An 18782-nucleotide genomic window follows, 5' to 3' on the forward strand; every position below is an offset into this window, starting at 1 on the left:
ACAAAGTGTCACTTGTCTTTCCAGGGCAATATAGAAGAAACACACTTGTTCATCTTCCCAACTTATTGCCTAAATGTACAGTGATTTGCTATTATTTTAGTTAAAATGGTGAGAACCAGATAATAAAACATCAGGTTTCATGATCACAGTTCCAATGCACTCTTGCTGCTATTTTGAGGCTTCATGCAGATGACTGGACAGAGTTATTGCATTTATTTAGTTAAGAAAGTCTTGCTCTTGCAAGACAGTGATATAGCATGGCAGTAATATTTTACTCATGTCCTATTAAATTGGAAGAAATGGAGTTCTTAGTTTATATCTGTGTTTCAAGATGAAGTAAGGGATTAAAATCTAGGGCAGGATTATTTGAACTTTTTGGTTCCTAGGACACCTTTGGCAATCAGATAAAGAGTATGGGCCCATTTACAATAACTTAAATTAATAGAAATGAGATATATAAGATAAAACAAATATGTCAACTGAAAAAAAGCAAACTGTACTTGATTATTGTCATATTTCCTTGTTCTAGTAAAAGTCTAATAATCACTTGAAATAGTTGTGACTATGATGCAAAGTTAAATAAGTGATTTGCACTGGTTTATAGTCACATACTGTTACTATCATGATGGTTTATGCTGAAGTTCATAATAGAAAGAAGTGCTAAATTCCAGTTATGGTTTAGTGAAAATAATGGTATACTTTTTTCTGTGCCACATCTTAGCCTCTCTACATTTCATTCATATATCCGAGACTGATAACCTCATTCTAGGGAAAAGAAGTGGATAATTTTGACTTGGCAGCAAAAATAAAACCACTCAGAATAGGTACTAAGGACCATTTGTGAGAGTTAAGAAACATTATGTTAGATAATAAATTTTAAAATAACTTGACTATTTAGTTGTTCTTTTGATTTTAAAAAGTAGACAATTCATAAATTAATGCATTCAATGTTAAGTTTACAAAGAGCCAACTTTTACTACTTCATGGTTCTCTAGTCTTTTGGATTTTAAATATATATTGACATAATCAGTTTAATTTTATCTTTTTTTCAGTACAGTGTGTCTCATTTTTACTGAAATTAAACAAATTTTCTTTAAGGTAATTCTGAATATAGCTCATCACTCAAAGACCATTGTGTGCAGACTAAAGATGCTTTGAATAATATTTTAAAAAATTCTTTCTGTCCTGGCTGGTGTAGCTCAGTGGATTGAGTGCAGGCTGTGAACCAAAGGGTTGCCCGTTAATTCCCAGTCAGGGTACATGCCTGGGTTGCGGGCCAGGTCCCCAGTGGAGGTCACATGAGAGGCAACCACACATTGACGTTTCTCTCCTTCTCTTTCTCTCTCCCTTCCCCTCTCTAAAAAATAAATAAATAAAAATCTTAAAAAAATTTTTTTCTGCCAATTAGTAGGAGCTGAAGAGCGTTTTTGTTTGCCAGTGTGACAACAGCAGTGGCCAAGCTTTTGGTGGAGTTATGAGGCCGTAAGGGGTGATGTGAGGTATAGTCTCATTTGCTTTGTGCAATCTTGAAACAAAGATGGAGAAAAGAAATGATAGATTTTTGAGCTAACATTTCCTTGTAGCATTGAAACATGTATTGGCAAAATATTTAACTGCCCTAAAGTAAGGGAAACCTGTGTGTTATTTCAGGCAATGTGTAAATGCACTTTGGGGAATTTTTTTAGTTATTTTTAAATTTTTCTTATGCATATAAATAGGGATGTAGTATGTTTTCAATGGAAAAGTTTGCCTTGACTGGTGTAGCTCAGTGAATTGAGCATAGGACTCCAAACCAAAGGGTCATTGGTTTGATTCTCAGTCAAGGCAGATGCCTGGGTTTCGGGCCAGAACATCAGTAGGGGATACACAAGAGGCAAACACATGTTGATGTTTCTCTCCCTCTCTCACCCTCTCTATAAACAAACAAACAAACAAATAAATGGAAAAGTTGTATTTTGGCAACAGTGTGTTTTTCTTGTTTTTTAAATAAAAGTATTTTTAAATAGCATAAGGTAAATATTTATTTTTCATGTGTTCACTGTCAAGCATGTTAAGTTTTTGCAATATAATGTAAAATAAAGTATATCAAGTATGCATCAAAAGCATATCAAACTTGATAATATAGATCTATGTAGGTAATTATATAATATAAGTAAAAATATAGGTAAATAATAAAGCAAAACAGAAAGCATGGGGAATACAAGTTAACATTTTAGCCCAAAAGGCTGAATGCGAACATGGAATTCAAGGAAGTCCTCAGTAATAAGATGTGATCAGAGCTATCTCATAAGATGATTATATGCTTAAGATTCACTTGAGTTTTTATTTTATATTGTGAATATAAAAGACAATATTGAGTTGTATTTGAAATCTTAAGCAGGCTTCAAAACCAGGTAAATAAAGACATTTAAGTAAGCAGGTGTGAGCAATAGAAGGGATGAGATGAGCTACACAGACATATATGTGCATATATACATTATACATCTTTGTTATATATTCGATGTTTGCATATACTTGTGCATATATACATTATATACATAACCTATGTCGAATGTACACACATGTATATATGCACATACGTGAGTAATGTTTTATGTATGTTCCCTTAGGTCGGTAGGAAAATGTTAAGTTGATGGTCCATTTCCCTTGCCATAATAATTACTGTAGCTTTAAAATTTTAGTATTTAATAAAAATATGCATTTGGGAGAAGTGAGATATCAAATATTTATAGTTGGCTAGATAGATTAACGATAACCAAATAAATATTTTTTAATGCCAAGGCTTAGTGGGAGAGTGAGTCTTGAAAGTAAACAAATGACACTATAATATCAATTCAGTGTACCTAGTCATTGGCTCAAAGCACCCTGCATTTGTATATGAAAGTTACTATTTTTTAGGCAACTTTAGCACTTCTCACCCCACACAAACTTTATTCACAGAAATGTGCTATATATCATTTAAATCTGAATCATGAAATTATCTCTCCTTCTCTCTCTCTCTCCAGTCTTAGTTGTGCTGTTTGCTGCACTGAAGAGGCAAAGAAAAAAGGAACCTCTCATAATTTCAAAAGATGACGTCCGGGACAACATCGTGACTTACAATGATGAAGGCGGCGGGGAAGAAGACACTCAAGCCTTTGACATTGGCACATTGAGGAATCCTGAAGCAAGAGAAGAAAGTAAACTTAGAAGGGACGTAATGCCGGAAACTATTTTTCAGATAAGGAGGACTGTGCCTCTGTGGGAAAATATTGATGTACAAGATTTTATCCATCGAAGATTAAAAGAAAATGACTCGGACCCAAATGCACCTCCTTATGATTCACTGGCTACATATGCCTATGAAGGGAATGATTCCATAGCAGATTCACTCAGCTCTTTAGAATCTCTCACAGCAGATTGTAACCAAGATTATGATTACCTCAGCGACTGGGGGCCTCGGTTTAAAAAACTGGCGGATATGTATGGAGGTGATGAAAGTGACCGAGAATAACAGTATTTTATGACTTGATTGATGTTAGTGAAAGTATTCTTTGTTACTGGATTGAGTGGCCTGTATTCTCTTCCTTGGAGGGAGTTTTTAAAAAGTCAAAATTGCAAACAATACGTAGGTGTTGTCTTAGTATGGGTTTGCTTAATCAGTAATTTTCTGTAAATGAATATGAATGGCATAGATTTTTCAAAAAGTAATAATAAACCAGTTCACCCTCTTTGCCTAAGAATCTCTGAAGGAAAATATATCACATCAATAATAAATAAAAATATATGAAGGCTTTTTGTGCCTTTCCTTAAGTATAAGAACTTTATAAATGTTTTCTTAACTGAATTACAGTTACCTTTACTATTAAATGAATATTGTGCAACTGCTTTGTAAATTAAAATGGAAAAATATCTCTAAAGAAATAGGAATGAATATTACTGCCATATTTATTTAGTTGAAGAATGTCTTGGTGTTAACTTATTCATATTTTTATAAATGTATATTTATATTTTTGTATTTTTATGAAATAAACTAGTATTTGTAAAAATAAATTTCATTTTATTTAATTCCTAGAAGCAGTTCTGATGTCACTTATAACAAAAGTTTTTTACATCTTTAGATGGAAAACACGATAAGGTAAAGGTACTCAGGGAAAAAGTAGCCATGTTATGCATGTGATACAGAATTGGAATGTACTGGAACTGTACGAGAACTGTAGTACAAATTGTGATTTTCTGCTTCAAAACTTAAATATAAATGGGTGTTTATTGAGCTACTGGTGTCTACTTATCAATAGGATACAAGTCACATTTGGAACAGAAGATATTATGCTTCTGATGGATTAATTTTTTGTATAATTCTTTACTATGAGACAGACGCATGAATTAGGAGGGAAATTCTGCCAGTGATATTATGTAGATGACATCTAAATCTCTCTTCTTCTATGAATAGTAATTTTCAAGGTGAGAAGTAATACTTCTGATATTTTTTCTTCATGATCAGACAATTCATGCAATGTAACTTGAGTAACATTTAAAGTGTGTATATACCAGCTAGAGAAGTATTTTAATTATTTTTGAGTAGATACATAGTCAGTGTATTTGAGGAAATTTTGAAAAAACTAGTGACATATAGACTAAAGACCACAAACCTCAAAAAATGTAAAATTTAATTAATGATTAGATAGTCCAAAAACAGAACATAGACACCTTCACACACGGAAAGAAGGAGATGGAGAATTGTGCATAATAACTTTCCTGCAGTGTCTGAAAGACTGACATATAGAAAACTTGCCCTGGTTGGCCTGGAAAATAAAACCTAAACCAAAAGTAATTTCACAGTGAGATTCCTTGCTCTCCATTTTCTGTGCTGTTAATGATCCTCTTCTTTCCCTTTTATTACTTATCTTTCAAGGAGCAAAAGTTATGGTCAGGGTGATTCCTAGTTGAAATTTGTATAGAAATTTAACATTGAATAGTCTGTCGTCAAGACTTTTCAAATAACACATACCTACCAAATCACAAATAGGCACTTTTGTGTTCTATCATTGTACTATGTGATAACATTTTCAAAAAGTAAGATTGCTTTATTGATTTTACCACAGATACCTAACACATATTAAAGATTTAATGTAATGTTAAGGAAAAAAACATACTGGGCCCTTAAAATTATTTGATTTTTTAAATAACTGGAATGTTTCAGAAAACAAAAAGTTTTCTGTTTTGATATTAGTTTAGAACATCTTATGTTCTATTTTTATGTTCTAAAAAATATGTTCAATATTTTTACCTCATAAAGTAGTTAGCTACCTCATTGCAAGAGCTCTTTCAACCTGAATCAGACAAATATTTGAAGAGGATGATATAAAATATCAAGGTAGTTAGAAAAAAATGAATTAATTAGATAGCTATTGATGCCTCATAATCCCTTAAACTATAATCATTAGAAAGATAAGTGACAATAAGTAAACAAATTCTGAAGAGGATGATAATAACTGCATTTGTAACAGCTGCTTAAAAAGAAGAAATTATGTCAAGTAAGAGATGGAGAAATTGATGATTACATCATGTGCCTGTTTGGGTTTGCCATTCTTTAACATCTACGAGTATCACAACCAACCAAGCCACCTACAAGTTTAGATCTACAGTTGCTATGACAAAATAATATTTTAACCACATATTAGCTAGAATAAGATATTGATTTTTTTAAGCTCCATTTGAAGAAATCTTAATTTGACTACCTTTTTTTTGGCAATTTGGCTATTAAATAGTGAAGTTTGATTCAGAGTTCTTGTTCCTTCATCTGAAAATGACTGATATACAGAATCTTTATTAGGACAGGGATAAGATATTCATATTTAATAGATATACTTAATAATCATATTTGCTATAAATCAGATAATCTGATTTGATTAATGAAATTATCAGAGCTATGTAATACCAATACTTTCTATAACTTTCCAATAATTCAGGGAATGCCTATTGTGAGAAAAAAAGCATTTAGAAGTCAGATCAGATTTTATTATTTTCTTGTTGACAAGTTGAAAATAATGCCTTACCTTCTCCAGAAAAGTAGACATGGCAATATTTACCCTATTTGATTTAGATTTTATTTTACTAGATGCACAAAGTACACCCAATTATTATAGTTTCTATCACTTGATTCTCATAGGTTAGTGCATTTTTCCTAGATACTATACTACAAAGGTTTGCCAAATGTCAAATGACATGCTCGATATTTAGTATGATACTTCTTCATTTGATAAAATACAATGAGTAATTAGGAGATTAACATAAAAGACATATAAATAAAATAGGTTATACTCAAAGTTAAAATAATTTGCATTTATTCAACATTGCATTGATTACAGCATAAACTGTTAAATCCAAATACTGTTAAATTCTGGTTCATCTTAATTAAGTCACTATTTCAAAAAATCTTTTCAAAATTACAGAAAGCATGAATAATATTTCCATTTTTCTTAAAGCCTCTCACAGAACTACAATAGCATTAGCTGATCTTTGCTTGTAAAAGAATATGGTAATGAAACGTAACTAGATTTCAGGCCACCAAATCCAAATGTCAGAATTATATCACAAGCCAACCAAAAGAAGGGATAAAATAATAACCTTCTCTTCTGAAGTTTTAATTATCTTCATAATCTCCTAACCAATGGCCTGCTCTTAGCTCACTTTTATTTTATACTTGGATGATAGAACATGGGTAAAAGCAAGCTAACTGATCCTCAAAATATTTTCTTACTTAAATATTTAATTTCTTCCCAAATTTCAGTAATAATACATAGCTATTTCTAAGAATTAATATTGGTTAATGATAGTTTATATGAAATAGACACCAGCCCTTTCAGTCTCTGTGGTCAAACAGCAATGCCCAGGCAATGGGTTTTATCTGACCTGCTTGCTGTCTTTATTGTTCCTCAGAATCAAATTAGCTAACATAGTGTTAACAACTGGGGCAAAAGTATCACCTGTTATTTACAAGTCAAAACATTTTACCTATAAATGTGCCCCTTTGGATCCACCTTTCTTGAAGAATCTGCTAGTGAGATTAAAACATTCCTTTATATTAATGGGTCACTCAGTTAATTTCATAAATTGCTAGTTTTATGGGAGACAGCTTCCTTTAGATACTCTTATTTTACTGTTTCTAAACAATTATATAATTTTATAGCAATTATTTTAATGATATAAATAACATTCATAAATATGTGTTTTTTTACAATGATTATTTTCAATGTTATCAAAATTATGCACACTCTGGTTTAGTTTCCCTGCTACAATTTGCTTGCTTTTATATGTGCCTTCATTATTAATTTGGCTCCAAGCTCTTTGTCAATCATCTAAATTTTCTCTCATGAGATTCTCAAGCACAAAAAGCAGAGAGCCAATTTTATCCCCTTGAAGAAATCTTTTCTTCAGCCACTGAACCATTCCAGTGGGTGGACTAATTGCCCTCTCTTCCAGGTGCATCCTCATACTAATCCTGCAATGAACCTGCCCATTTCCTGGATCTGTCCTTTAGGGTTACAGGTCGAGTTCCACAGCTCAAGTCAAGCACTTCTGGTTTGCTTCCCTTGTTCTTCATCCTCTTTATATTTAAGTTAACTTGGTCTACATATCTTCCAAATAATGTTATTGCTTATTTGTCCCTAATGTGATAGATCCACTATGTTTTAAACAATAATTATCTCTTGGTATTCAATTAGTTTCTTTGTATTTTTGCTCTAGATGTGTTTGATACACTGAAGTTTTCTTAGTATTTTGAAGTGCCTTAACTCCTTAGTCACCAGAAATTTATTTTATGAACACTTAATTGCTCATTAATTTATATGGCTTGCCTGCTTCTAATAGGTATTAGGCATTGCATTTGTAGGTCATATTCTACTCATATGATTTTGAGCAGAATTCTAAAAATGTATGGTGCTATTATTAATAAATATATTTATTTGATTTTATTATATATTTAGTATATAATCATTAATGGTATTAATAATAACTTCATATATATGAATTATAAGAAAATATATCTAAGTAATTGTATTGTTGAGATAAATATAAACATTCAGATCAATTTTTAAACATTTTCATTATGTTTATTCAGTAATACTTTTCAATGTAAAGTATCCTACAAATTTCATTTAATACTTTTTATATACTTGGAATTCAGTATTCTCACACTTATTTAATAATCAAATACAACTTGATGTGGAACACTATTTATATGAAAGCAATTAAAATGAATCAAATATACAATGCTTATATGTTTATTTGAATTAGAAGTTATAATTATCAAAGTATGGGACCTTTACAGCCACTCTCTAATGCTAATTTACAATGACTGTTTTAGTTGTGGAATATGTTTTCACTTTATTTATATAAGAAGCATTGGTACTGTATTCTATAAGTTACAGGAATGGTATACTAAGAAAAGTATGATTTTAATAAACAGTATTGTCTCACATTATAAATTATAATTTAAATTACAATATATCAACAAAGAAACTTTATTGAAAGGAGCTTATGTAAATTAATGGTTAATAGAACACTGACTTTGTAAATCCTTATTAAATGCAACATTTGTGAGGCTAGATGAAAAAATGAAAAAAATAGTACAATTCAGAACTTATTCCTTTTAATATTTTGAAATTCAATTCAATAGATAAAACTAAAGCCAGTAACTAAAAAATAAAATGGTATTTGATTGAGGCTTGCTAATGATACAAAGGTTAAAAATAGTAAGAAATATTTTTTAGCTTCCCTTGTGTTTTAAAACTAGATTTTAAAAAAATACAGCGTATGAATGAGAATTACTGTATCTGGTAAAAATCAATCAATCTGTGAATAAAATATGGTAAAAAACTGTTACTATTAAATTCAGTCACTTTTCATATGAAAATTTAAAGTCACAATATAATGAGGATATTGATACCATTTTTTGATATCTGACCACTGATGGTTTTAAAGCCTCACTCTTCCCTCTTCTTGAGTCCACATCTAGACAAGCTGATAAGAAAGCCTGGTGTTTCTTCCTTGGGTACAGATTGGAAAATTCGAACCTCAGAAGTCCTGCGCGCGGGAGACAGCACTCACCTAGCCCATTGCCCTAGCCACAGTAACAACACAGAACAAGTATCCTTTCTTTCCTCTCTCTAGCCACTTCCAACTTGCTTCAGAGGCACAGCCTGCTCTCCCCAGGGATATCGATTATGTAAGTAATGAAGCCTTTCCTAACCCACCTGTGGGCTTGCAAAGCATCACCTGTTTGCACATGCAACCCACACCTGAGGGGGCTTGCAAAGCATCACCAGTTTGCACAATCACCAGTTTGCACAATCAACCCACACCTGAGGAGGTGTCCATCCACTTGATCAAGTGACAGCAACACAAAAATAACACACAAATAGAGCTAAGTTTTTGAAATCTAAAAATAGTCATGTAGTAAAGTTAAAAACAACTTTAATAACATACACGGACATTTTGTAAATATTCTAAAATATGTATTTTATTGCTTTTTATCCCCATCTTCATAATATTTTAGAGATATTTGCTAATGCTTTTTTTAATCATGAAATTGGTCAACATTTAGCTTTATTCATTTAATAAAATATTCAGTTTTATTAAATGAAATATTTTGGTTGGAATATATATATATGATTTTAATTATAATGGGATGAGTATTTGACTATTGTGAGAATAAAGGGGTTGACACGTGCAGGAAAATAACTTTACCTTAATCCGCACTGAGTGCTCGTATGTGTCAGGCATTGTACTCATCAGTTTACATGGATTATTCATTAAAGTCCCAAAGTCTCTTATTTGGATATTACCTTTGCCTTTATACTATACAACAGGAACTGAAACCTACATATGGTCACAAGTTATTAAGAGGTAAAGCAAAGTTTTAAGTCTAGGCAACTTGACTCAGTAAGATCTGATATTGAAAGTATCCAATACTATATTATCATTATTTTATGAAACTGAAAACATGGTAGTAGCATTGAGCTGTGAACTGTTTAATCACATCATATTTGTCTCAGAAAATATGAATGGCACTGGATTTGCTTAAATATATGATAAAATGTCCAACAAGAGTTTGGAGTTTAGAAAAACCAAAGGATATAAAATAATTTTTCTTATAGATAGAAATGTCTGAAATTACACATGAAAGACATGTTCTGGAAAAGAGCAATACCTGGATCTGAAGCCATGATATCTAATAATACTAGATATCAAAAGCTAACTTTAAACTGTAGTAATGAGCCAGGTATGGAGTGAGTGCATCACTATCATTCTTTAATGGTATAAATATCACGGGCAGGCAGGATGGAGCAATAGGGACTTTCATTATTATATAACAAGGAACTAAAACCTACATATGGTCACAAATTAGTAAGAGGTGAAGCAAAAGTTTTAAATCTAGGCAACTTGAAATGCTTACTATTAAATAACAACATATATAATCATTTGTTTTACAGAAAAAATCCAAAGAGTCAATAAATGTTTTACTAATAATATATACTTGGCAAAACATTGGGAAATATTTTTAAAAATCACTAATTGTAAAAACTAAATTGCAACAATATGGATGAGTTTTATGTTGCCTTCTTCTCCTTAGATGGAAAAATCAATCTGTGATTGGGGACAAATCCCACATAATTTTGAACATTATTTCTTTGCCTTAAAAAATAAGTCCTTAAGTCAGATGGAATGTACGTAGGCTCAGATATGGATGATCATATTTTAGTTTATTGGGGCTCTTCTGTTAAAACTAACAATAGTAGGTAAATTTGTACTTACGCCTTGAAGGAAGGTTCCAGTGGGAAGCGTGTCCTGTACTTGGGTGGAGGAACACTGTGAAACAATAGCCATTCGAGACCAGAGGTCAGATCATACTTTTTGAAGTTATATATAATGCTTTGAAACCTTGAAAAGATCACCTGTAAATTAATCTGTAGAGCAAGAAAAGGAAGATGTGGGCTAGAAGTAATGAAGTCTAGCTCCAAGCAGAGGATTGAAGATTACCCATGTCATTCGTCACATTCATTCTAAAGAGTTTCATCTGGAACTTGGGACCATTCTAGTAATAGGAGAGCACAGAGAAATTGGCAGTGGTAACACAAAGCCCATTACTCATTTCTGTGATCAATGAATAAAATGCATTTTTTTGTCATTTTTATTAAATTAAATTAAATTAAATTAAATTACAGTGGGAAAGCCAGGGAGACATTTTGATGGCTCTCCCCTCTTCCATCCCAGACACTTTCCCAAGCATGATGTTAAATTTGTCAAAAGGCAAATAGTTTCTCGAGTGCTAAGACAACTTTTCAGTGATTGAAAACTTTAGCAATCACCGAGGGTAAAATAAGAAAAACATTGTACCTAACAGTTCTTATGTTGATCCTCAGTCATGTATTGCACCTATTTAATACCATCTAGTTTTAAAATATAGAGGCTTATTCGTATACATTATTTGAGTGTTTTTGGACATTTGGTCTTTAATTTTTATAGAAAAATCCTACTTTAAATTACAACTTACTGAATCATAGGGGAAAAAAAAAACTATGAAGCTTACCATATTCTAAATATTCCACTTGTGTTCCTGCTTAGTGCTGGCTTCCTACATTGATGGCATCATGCTAATAAACTGCTTAACTTATAATAAATGTAGCTACCAACTTCAGTTTCAGAGCTGTTGATGTATTTGTTAAGTAGTATAAAACATCGGTGAAATTATATAATATAATCTACTTGGATGTTATTTATTGAATTATCATAACATTATGGCCTGACAAAAATGTCTATCTAGTGACGCTAAATAAGACAACAGGAATTCTCGGAGTAGAAGAGTTTATTCTACTGATCTAAGCATTAGTTAATAAAATAGTGGGCAAGTTATTTTCATTTCATGGTTTGCAAAATTAATTCCTTAACCTTCCAGCTATAATGAAAGATCATATTACGCATTTTCATTATTAATCTACTCACATACTTATTATCATGAAATTATATTAAATATTCTCAACCTATTCTCATGAAAACTTTAATGCAATAACCATCAGTTTTGTTCACTAAATAACAAATAATTAAAAGTAACGTTAAAAGATACTTACATGCAAATCTACGTTAAATAAAAGAGTGAACCAAATTCCTAAAATACTTTATTTAAAAGCCTACTGTAATGCACTTGAAACTAATAGAACTGAATATGTAGCTTTTAGTTCATATGTGACTAATTAGCATGACTTGTTATCTCAGCAGCTTAAACAAAAATATGTTCTATTTATTCCTTAAATTCTATATTTGTCTTCCTTTTATAAATAAATATCAATGAAACCCAAAGATAAAATCTGTAAATAAAATAATATTTTAATGGAAAAATAAATGGTTACTTAATTTTAGGTATCTATTTTTGATTAGTTCCTGCGTATGTGGCAAACACCTTCGAGAACTGGGATCAAGGATGTGAACTTCAAATGAAGAGGAAATTCTGCTCATCTTTGAGGAGATAACTCTGTTTCAAATTTTTATGAAGCATCCAAGAAGAAAAGCGGTTAATGTAAGCGATCAAAAAGAAAAGTCCCAAGCATATATATATGGAAGCATATATATATATATATATATATATATATATATATATATATTCCAAAAGAGAATAAAATCAACCTTACAAATGAGTTAAGTCCTCATCCACTGAGGACAAAGTAACAATGAGTTAAGAAGTTAAAGAAAGCCTGTTCTTTCCCCAAACCCAAGGAAATATATGGAGGCTTAGTCAGTAAGGACGTTGAGGTAACCACTACTATAATCTGACTACTCTCTGCCTCTTAGAAGGTGTACTATCTCTTTCCATTCTAATAAATCTCACCACTATTGCTAAACTCCTCCCTTTCAAGTGTCCCTGAAATTTCTTACCTGTGACACTGCAAGAAAATACTTGTTGAATGTGTCAGGGCAGACCTGCCCTGTCTCAGCCCTTCTCTAGCAACAGAAAGAACCTCCAGAATCTCCCCACCATTAAAAATTAGGACACATGATAGATTCTCTACTTTGATGACAAAAATAGAGTGAGGCTACTATTCAGGAGTTTAGTAAGCATCTAGTTAATGAGAAAAAGGAAATGGATTGTATGTTTTTAATTATCCTAGATACGTTTGTGTGAATTATGTTTGGTTCTCTTGGAGATACTTCATCTGACTTTGAAAGGTTGAACTATGACAGACTGAAAAAAATTGGACATAGATTTTCTGCAACTTTTCCCATCAAGAATAGATGAACAGCAGGTGTTTGGTGATTGGAGAACATAGACATTTCAGTGGTCTCTTAGTGAACCTCAAAGAAGTATTTAATGGCACAATTTTGTCCTTGTCTTTTATTTAATTAATCAATAAATAAAGATGTCACAGTCAATGTCGTCAGAATATTTAACTGAGGAAAAGTATTGGGTACAAAAGAGTGGATAGAATTTACAGAAACAACAAGGGTGAGTGTATAAACCACTGAAAATGACAATGAGAAGACTTTTTATATGCAGACCTAAAAGAATAGGAAGATAGCAATGTGACAGAAATAACCTATGCAATAGAGTTCTAGCCAGCATCTGTGGATAGAGAAATCTGTTTAATACTATACCATGGCAAGGAGAGGAAAACAATATTTCGACCTCTCTTTCCTCTTGCCACTTTATTTGCTTTGGGTGGTATCCATTGGCTAAACCCTATGAGAAAAAAAAAGAAAAAGAAAGACCTGTGGTACAGGGTATAGATATTAGCATTCTGGAGCATAGAGCAGAACAACACAAAGAAGGTCAGAAAAGCTAGGGAAACTGGTCAGATAAGGCAACAAAAAGGAGGCATCCAGGTTGTCTAAGACCTTAGTATCTAAGTTCCATTCAATGTCCATAACATCTGTGTAGGGGCAACTTTCCTCGCAAGTCCCCCCAGACACCACGGATGAGAGTAAATGTGACTGAGACATGATGTGATCTGCTTGAGGAGGAGAGGTGGCCATTTTCCCAGAGGAAAAAGTCTTTGAGCAGTGGCCAATTTCTCAGGGGAAAAGGGCATTGAGCCCCATCCTCCAAGGGCTTTTATTGGGTTGTAATACACAGTAATACAGGGCAGCAAGGATCAAACAGTAGACAACGTTGTAAAGAAATCTGAGAGCTTAGTATGAGTCAGAGTCTGTCAGGAACAGAGTTTTAGGGTTTCTTATTCCAACCCTTAACATATGAATGAAAGCACTCTTAGCAGAACAGATTTCACAGGTTTATCAGGAAGTCTTTGTGATGCCAGATTTTTCCCCAGGACACGCTCTAGCAAGGCAAGGAGCTGCACCCCTCCCCAACAGGTATCCAGGCTTAAGGGGATTAGAGCCAGGAAGTGCTTCTCCCAGAGAACATGGGGACTTGGGCTATGTCAAAGCTGGGGGGCAAGAGTCCATCACACCCTCTTTGTTGCAGCCCCCCAAGTCCTTCCATGAAGGCCTCCCAAGTGATCATGTCTGGCCTAGGTTGCCCCTCCTCTGAGGGGTCTTACCCGTCACTGACTTTCGACCAAGCTTTGGGGGCAGGGAGAAAACTGAGGCAGCATTTGCTACTAGAGACAAACTGTCTCCTGCGGCTCGAATTCCAGAGGTCATCCCTTGCCCTTAGCCAGAAGGGGTCGAGATACAATTCTTAGAACCAGGCAGAGCGGTCTACAATAATTCTGCACATATAAAGCTAATATTTACTGAGTGCACTTATGTGTCAGGCAGTGTGCTTTATGTCTATGAATGCATATATTCCTCTCGAAAACATTATGAGTTTAGTATCATTAGTATTCTTATTTCACAGTTGAAGAAACCAAAGTATAGAGTTATTTTTTCCAAGGTCATACAGCTAAAAGGAAGAAGATTAGAGATTCAAAAAGCAGTCTGGATCCAGAGTACATAATTTTGCTAACTTCTCTGTGTTACTTTGAAAAGATTCTATAGTATTGCTACTGGGGAAATAAGTAATGCTGGCAGCCCTTAAAACCCAGGGCTAAGAAGTTAAAGCAGATTTTCAAAGGAGTCTGAGTAGCTAGAGGTGCCAACGGTCGGTCTATCATTTCCCACAAACACTGATCACCCAGCCAGGAGCCATCTTTATGCACACGCTCAGTCAGATTGGAAGAGACAGTCCCTCTCATTTTACCCCTGGAGAATGCATACAATTTTCCTTGTAAAACCTGGATGCAAACTCTAACATAGTGCTTTGTATTTAAAAAAAAAGAAAGGAATTAAAGGAAGAAGAAAGAAAGACTGTTTAGTAAGTAGCTCTCAACAGATCACCCAGCAGATTTAAAGATGTCTCCTAAGAATCTCCTAAGGGAACCCTGAATGAGCTAAAGGATCGCTGATGTCAACTTCTTCCAAAAGACCCAACTCCAGTCAGTAATCATGCTTCTATCTCAAGGCAGACGTTATCTTCTATCAACCTGAATATTTCCTTATTGGACTGTGATTTGCTTCAGAGGCTTTAAAAATTATCAGATTAATTATAATATAAAGGATAATCTGAATAGAACATAATTTCAAATTATCTTTGAAAGGTAATATTACCCAAATCATCAATCTATATGCATTAAACAATTTCAATTCTCATAAAAATTTTCAAAACATAATTGATTCTCAATTCTACATATCTGGAATTATAATTTTTTAGATTAGTGGTAATAACATACTGACTAGCCAGAAATATGTAAGAAAAAAATTAACTTACATGAATAGCATAAACAGAAGTCTATTATTGTAAAACATTCTGAAGATCAAACTATGATTATGTGATTGTTTTGTATCCCCCTAAAAATTGTACTACACCAAGTACAAAAAGATTACTGGACTTTAACTTTATGCAATAACTTCTTGATGTTAATAAACCTATAAAAAGTGAAGGTATTAGATTCCTAAAAGCTGAAGTTAATAAATTCTCAGGAAATGTGATCTCTTTGATGATTTAGTGGGTTTTTGTACTTTATTATCTAAGCAATGCTGCAGTAGAAAATATAAGAAAGAAGGATGCTATTGTCTAAAATAAATTATTCCTATACTTTGTAATAGACTGCCTTTTTAAATATAGTGCCTGGCAGTAAAATAAAGTTTGAAAATCCACCTAATTAATATCTTGGGTAAGATATATACATTTTTCTTTGTTTTTCAAAATTTAGTAAATTAGTTCCCTTTAATATAAGTTTTAAATGCACTAGCTATATTTATTACTTTTACTCATCTTCACCTAGCTCCCATACTAGACTGGTAACTCCAGGAGAACACAAACCAAATCCCATTTATTCACTCATCCTTAGCACAAAGCACATGTCAACACGAATTAGTCAATGTATTTGGGAAGAATTAGTCAATGTATTTGGGATGAATATTGCTTGTTTTCACAGAAGAGAGCAGACTAGATGAACCTTACCTCATATAAGTTAGAAGGTGTTCAAAATGATTCTGGACAGAAAATTAAATAAAAGATAGCAATCTTTACAAAGAGATGGTCTCCACCAATAAGACTTGTTGAATAATAATAATAAAGTCAAAGATTATTTGCTTGTCCTTTGCAAATGAGAGAATTAACAAAAGACAGTAAGTACAATATTCTGTGAAAACCTTTCTCAGCAGCTACGCTTATAAGATTAGTAACCTATGTGTGAAAAAAGTATTTCTATTCTGGGGCATGATGGCAAAAAAATTCATTTAAATGAAAAAGATATTGGAGAAGACCCTGTTTTTGAGAGGTTACTGAGTGGCACATCTGTCAAAACTCTGTTTTAAAGAGGAAGGACATGAGTAATTGATCACAGAGAAAATGGCTTACTTGATTTTATATCTAAAGAGAACTATTTCTTAAATCACTAGGATGAATCACCAGTTGGCATTCATTGCAGTCATATACCAGTGAGAGCAGATGGAATATAAAATGGTATAAAACATGACTACTGAGAAAACAAGCATTCTAAAAGTTAATGAAAGAAAAAAAAGGAGAGTATAAAGGGGGCCTACTGAATGTTAATGAAACTAAAGCATAAAAAGAACCTCTATACTTTTAATGGTTATCTGAATAGTAATATTGGTTATAATATTGGTTATAATAATAGTAATATATGATACATATATGAAAAATTATACATATATTACTATATATATCGTTTTTCTAAGCAGTATTTTAAGCACTTTGGCATATAATATTCTCTGAATCTAAAATAACTTGAGTGATGTGCTTTTATTAATCCTATTTTATTTATAAGATAAATGAGACTCAAAAGTTAAATAAACCATAGGATGTGGAAGATCAGCACTTAAATTAGAGGGATTCATCCCAGTATGTTAGTTCACAGACTCTATGCTATACCAATTACATTAAATGATATTTTGAGTATTGAGTTTTCATTTGCAAATTGATAAATGATGTATTTTGGTGGAATGCCTTGAGTTTTATTAATACATCAGAAAGAACTATCTACTAGACCCTGGGACATTTGAGGAAAAACAGTAAACAAAAAAGAGACACCAACATCTTCCTTATTCTTTACCTCTCACCAAAGTACCTTTCAGTGTACAGTATTTAGTATTACTTATTGAGCATTTGCTATGGATTCGCTACTATTCTAAGGTCTTTAAAGCTATTAATTAATTTATTCTATTATTTAGGTTGAACTATTATTGCATACATTTCTGATATAAAAAGCAAATACAGAGAGATTGAACAATTTACATACATTCTCACCATTAATAAGTAACAAAGCTGGAAATATTCCCCAGGTACCTGACTAAATTCTGTTGGTGCAACCACTATGTAATAAGCCAGGGATATTCTATCAGAGAGCTATCATAATGAACTTTTAAACAGCTTACTTTAGTCAACCTGAAAGCTGCTTCTTTAAGGATGAATTAAATAATGAAGCTTGAAGATGGCCAAAATTTTGAATAAGTCAAATATGATAGTTTATAATGGGAAAATAAATCAGCTTTCAATATCAGCCAGGATTTGTATCACTTTGTTACAGACTAACTTGGCCATGACCCAAAAAAGGCAATTATTAAATAATTTAATATAAGTATACTCATTAGAAAAGTATATAATTAACAGTACCAAAGAAATGATACATGTTCAGTAAAGAACTGAATTTAGCTTATGTATTAGACGTCTTCCAAACATAGAACAATAGCGATTTAGATTTGTGAACATTTACCAAATGTTATCATTTGGAGAACTGTAATTCTCATGCCATTTAGATGAAATGCCCCTCACTCAGTGGATTTTATCTGGACATCCAGCCAAGGCTTTCGTACCCTACTCATTCTGCTGTTTCTCAGCCTGTATTACTTATTTGAACATCAGAATAAGGACCAGTGCTTCTACTGAGTTTCTCCCAGAACACTTTTTCTCTTATAATATATGCCTCATTTATAAATATAAAATGACATTTATATCATTTCTGGTTTTGATCCAGACTAAGATCATTCACTGAATTTGCCAAGGTGAGAAAGAGATTGAGCACATTTATTGTAGATACTCCTAGAGTCAGTCTGGATTGTACATTTTTCAATACCAAAGGGATTTTTAACCGTAAGTATTTCATGAACAATTTGTTTGTGTCTGGCATTACAAAAAAATAAGACTTAAGCATCTGAAATTTGAGCATTAATTGTATTGACTTGTCTCTGCTTATTAACATTATAAGGAACACAGGAAGTAATACATGTTTATTCTAAGTCTTGCAGTAAGATATAATCCAGGGCTGAGTTACAGCTTTGATGAG

The 18782-nt window shown here is 32.5% G+C and overlaps 1 protein-coding gene across 2 annotated transcripts in view; it reads left to right on the forward strand.

Moving 5' to 3' along the window:
- CDH9 (cadherin 9) overlaps positions 1-3493 on the forward strand; it is a 60996-nt gene extending 57503 nt beyond the window's left edge. For both annotated transcript variants that reach the window (XM_037145371.2, XM_037145372.2), the window contains one exon: positions 3006-3493. In XM_037145371.2, coding sequence (XP_037001266.2) covers positions 3006-3493 — 488 coding nt within the window. The remainder of the gene's footprint in view (positions 1-3005) is intronic.
- The last annotated feature ends 15289 nt before the right edge of the window (positions 3494-18782 follow it).

This window comes from Artibeus jamaicensis, unplaced genomic scaffold (genome assembly GCF_021234435.1).
Source record: "Artibeus jamaicensis isolate MK-2021 breed Jamaican fruit bat unplaced genomic scaffold, CSHL_Jam_final scaffold_369, whole genome shotgun sequence".
In the NCBI taxonomy this organism is placed as follows: Eukaryota; Metazoa; Chordata; class Mammalia; order Chiroptera; family Phyllostomidae; genus Artibeus; species Artibeus jamaicensis.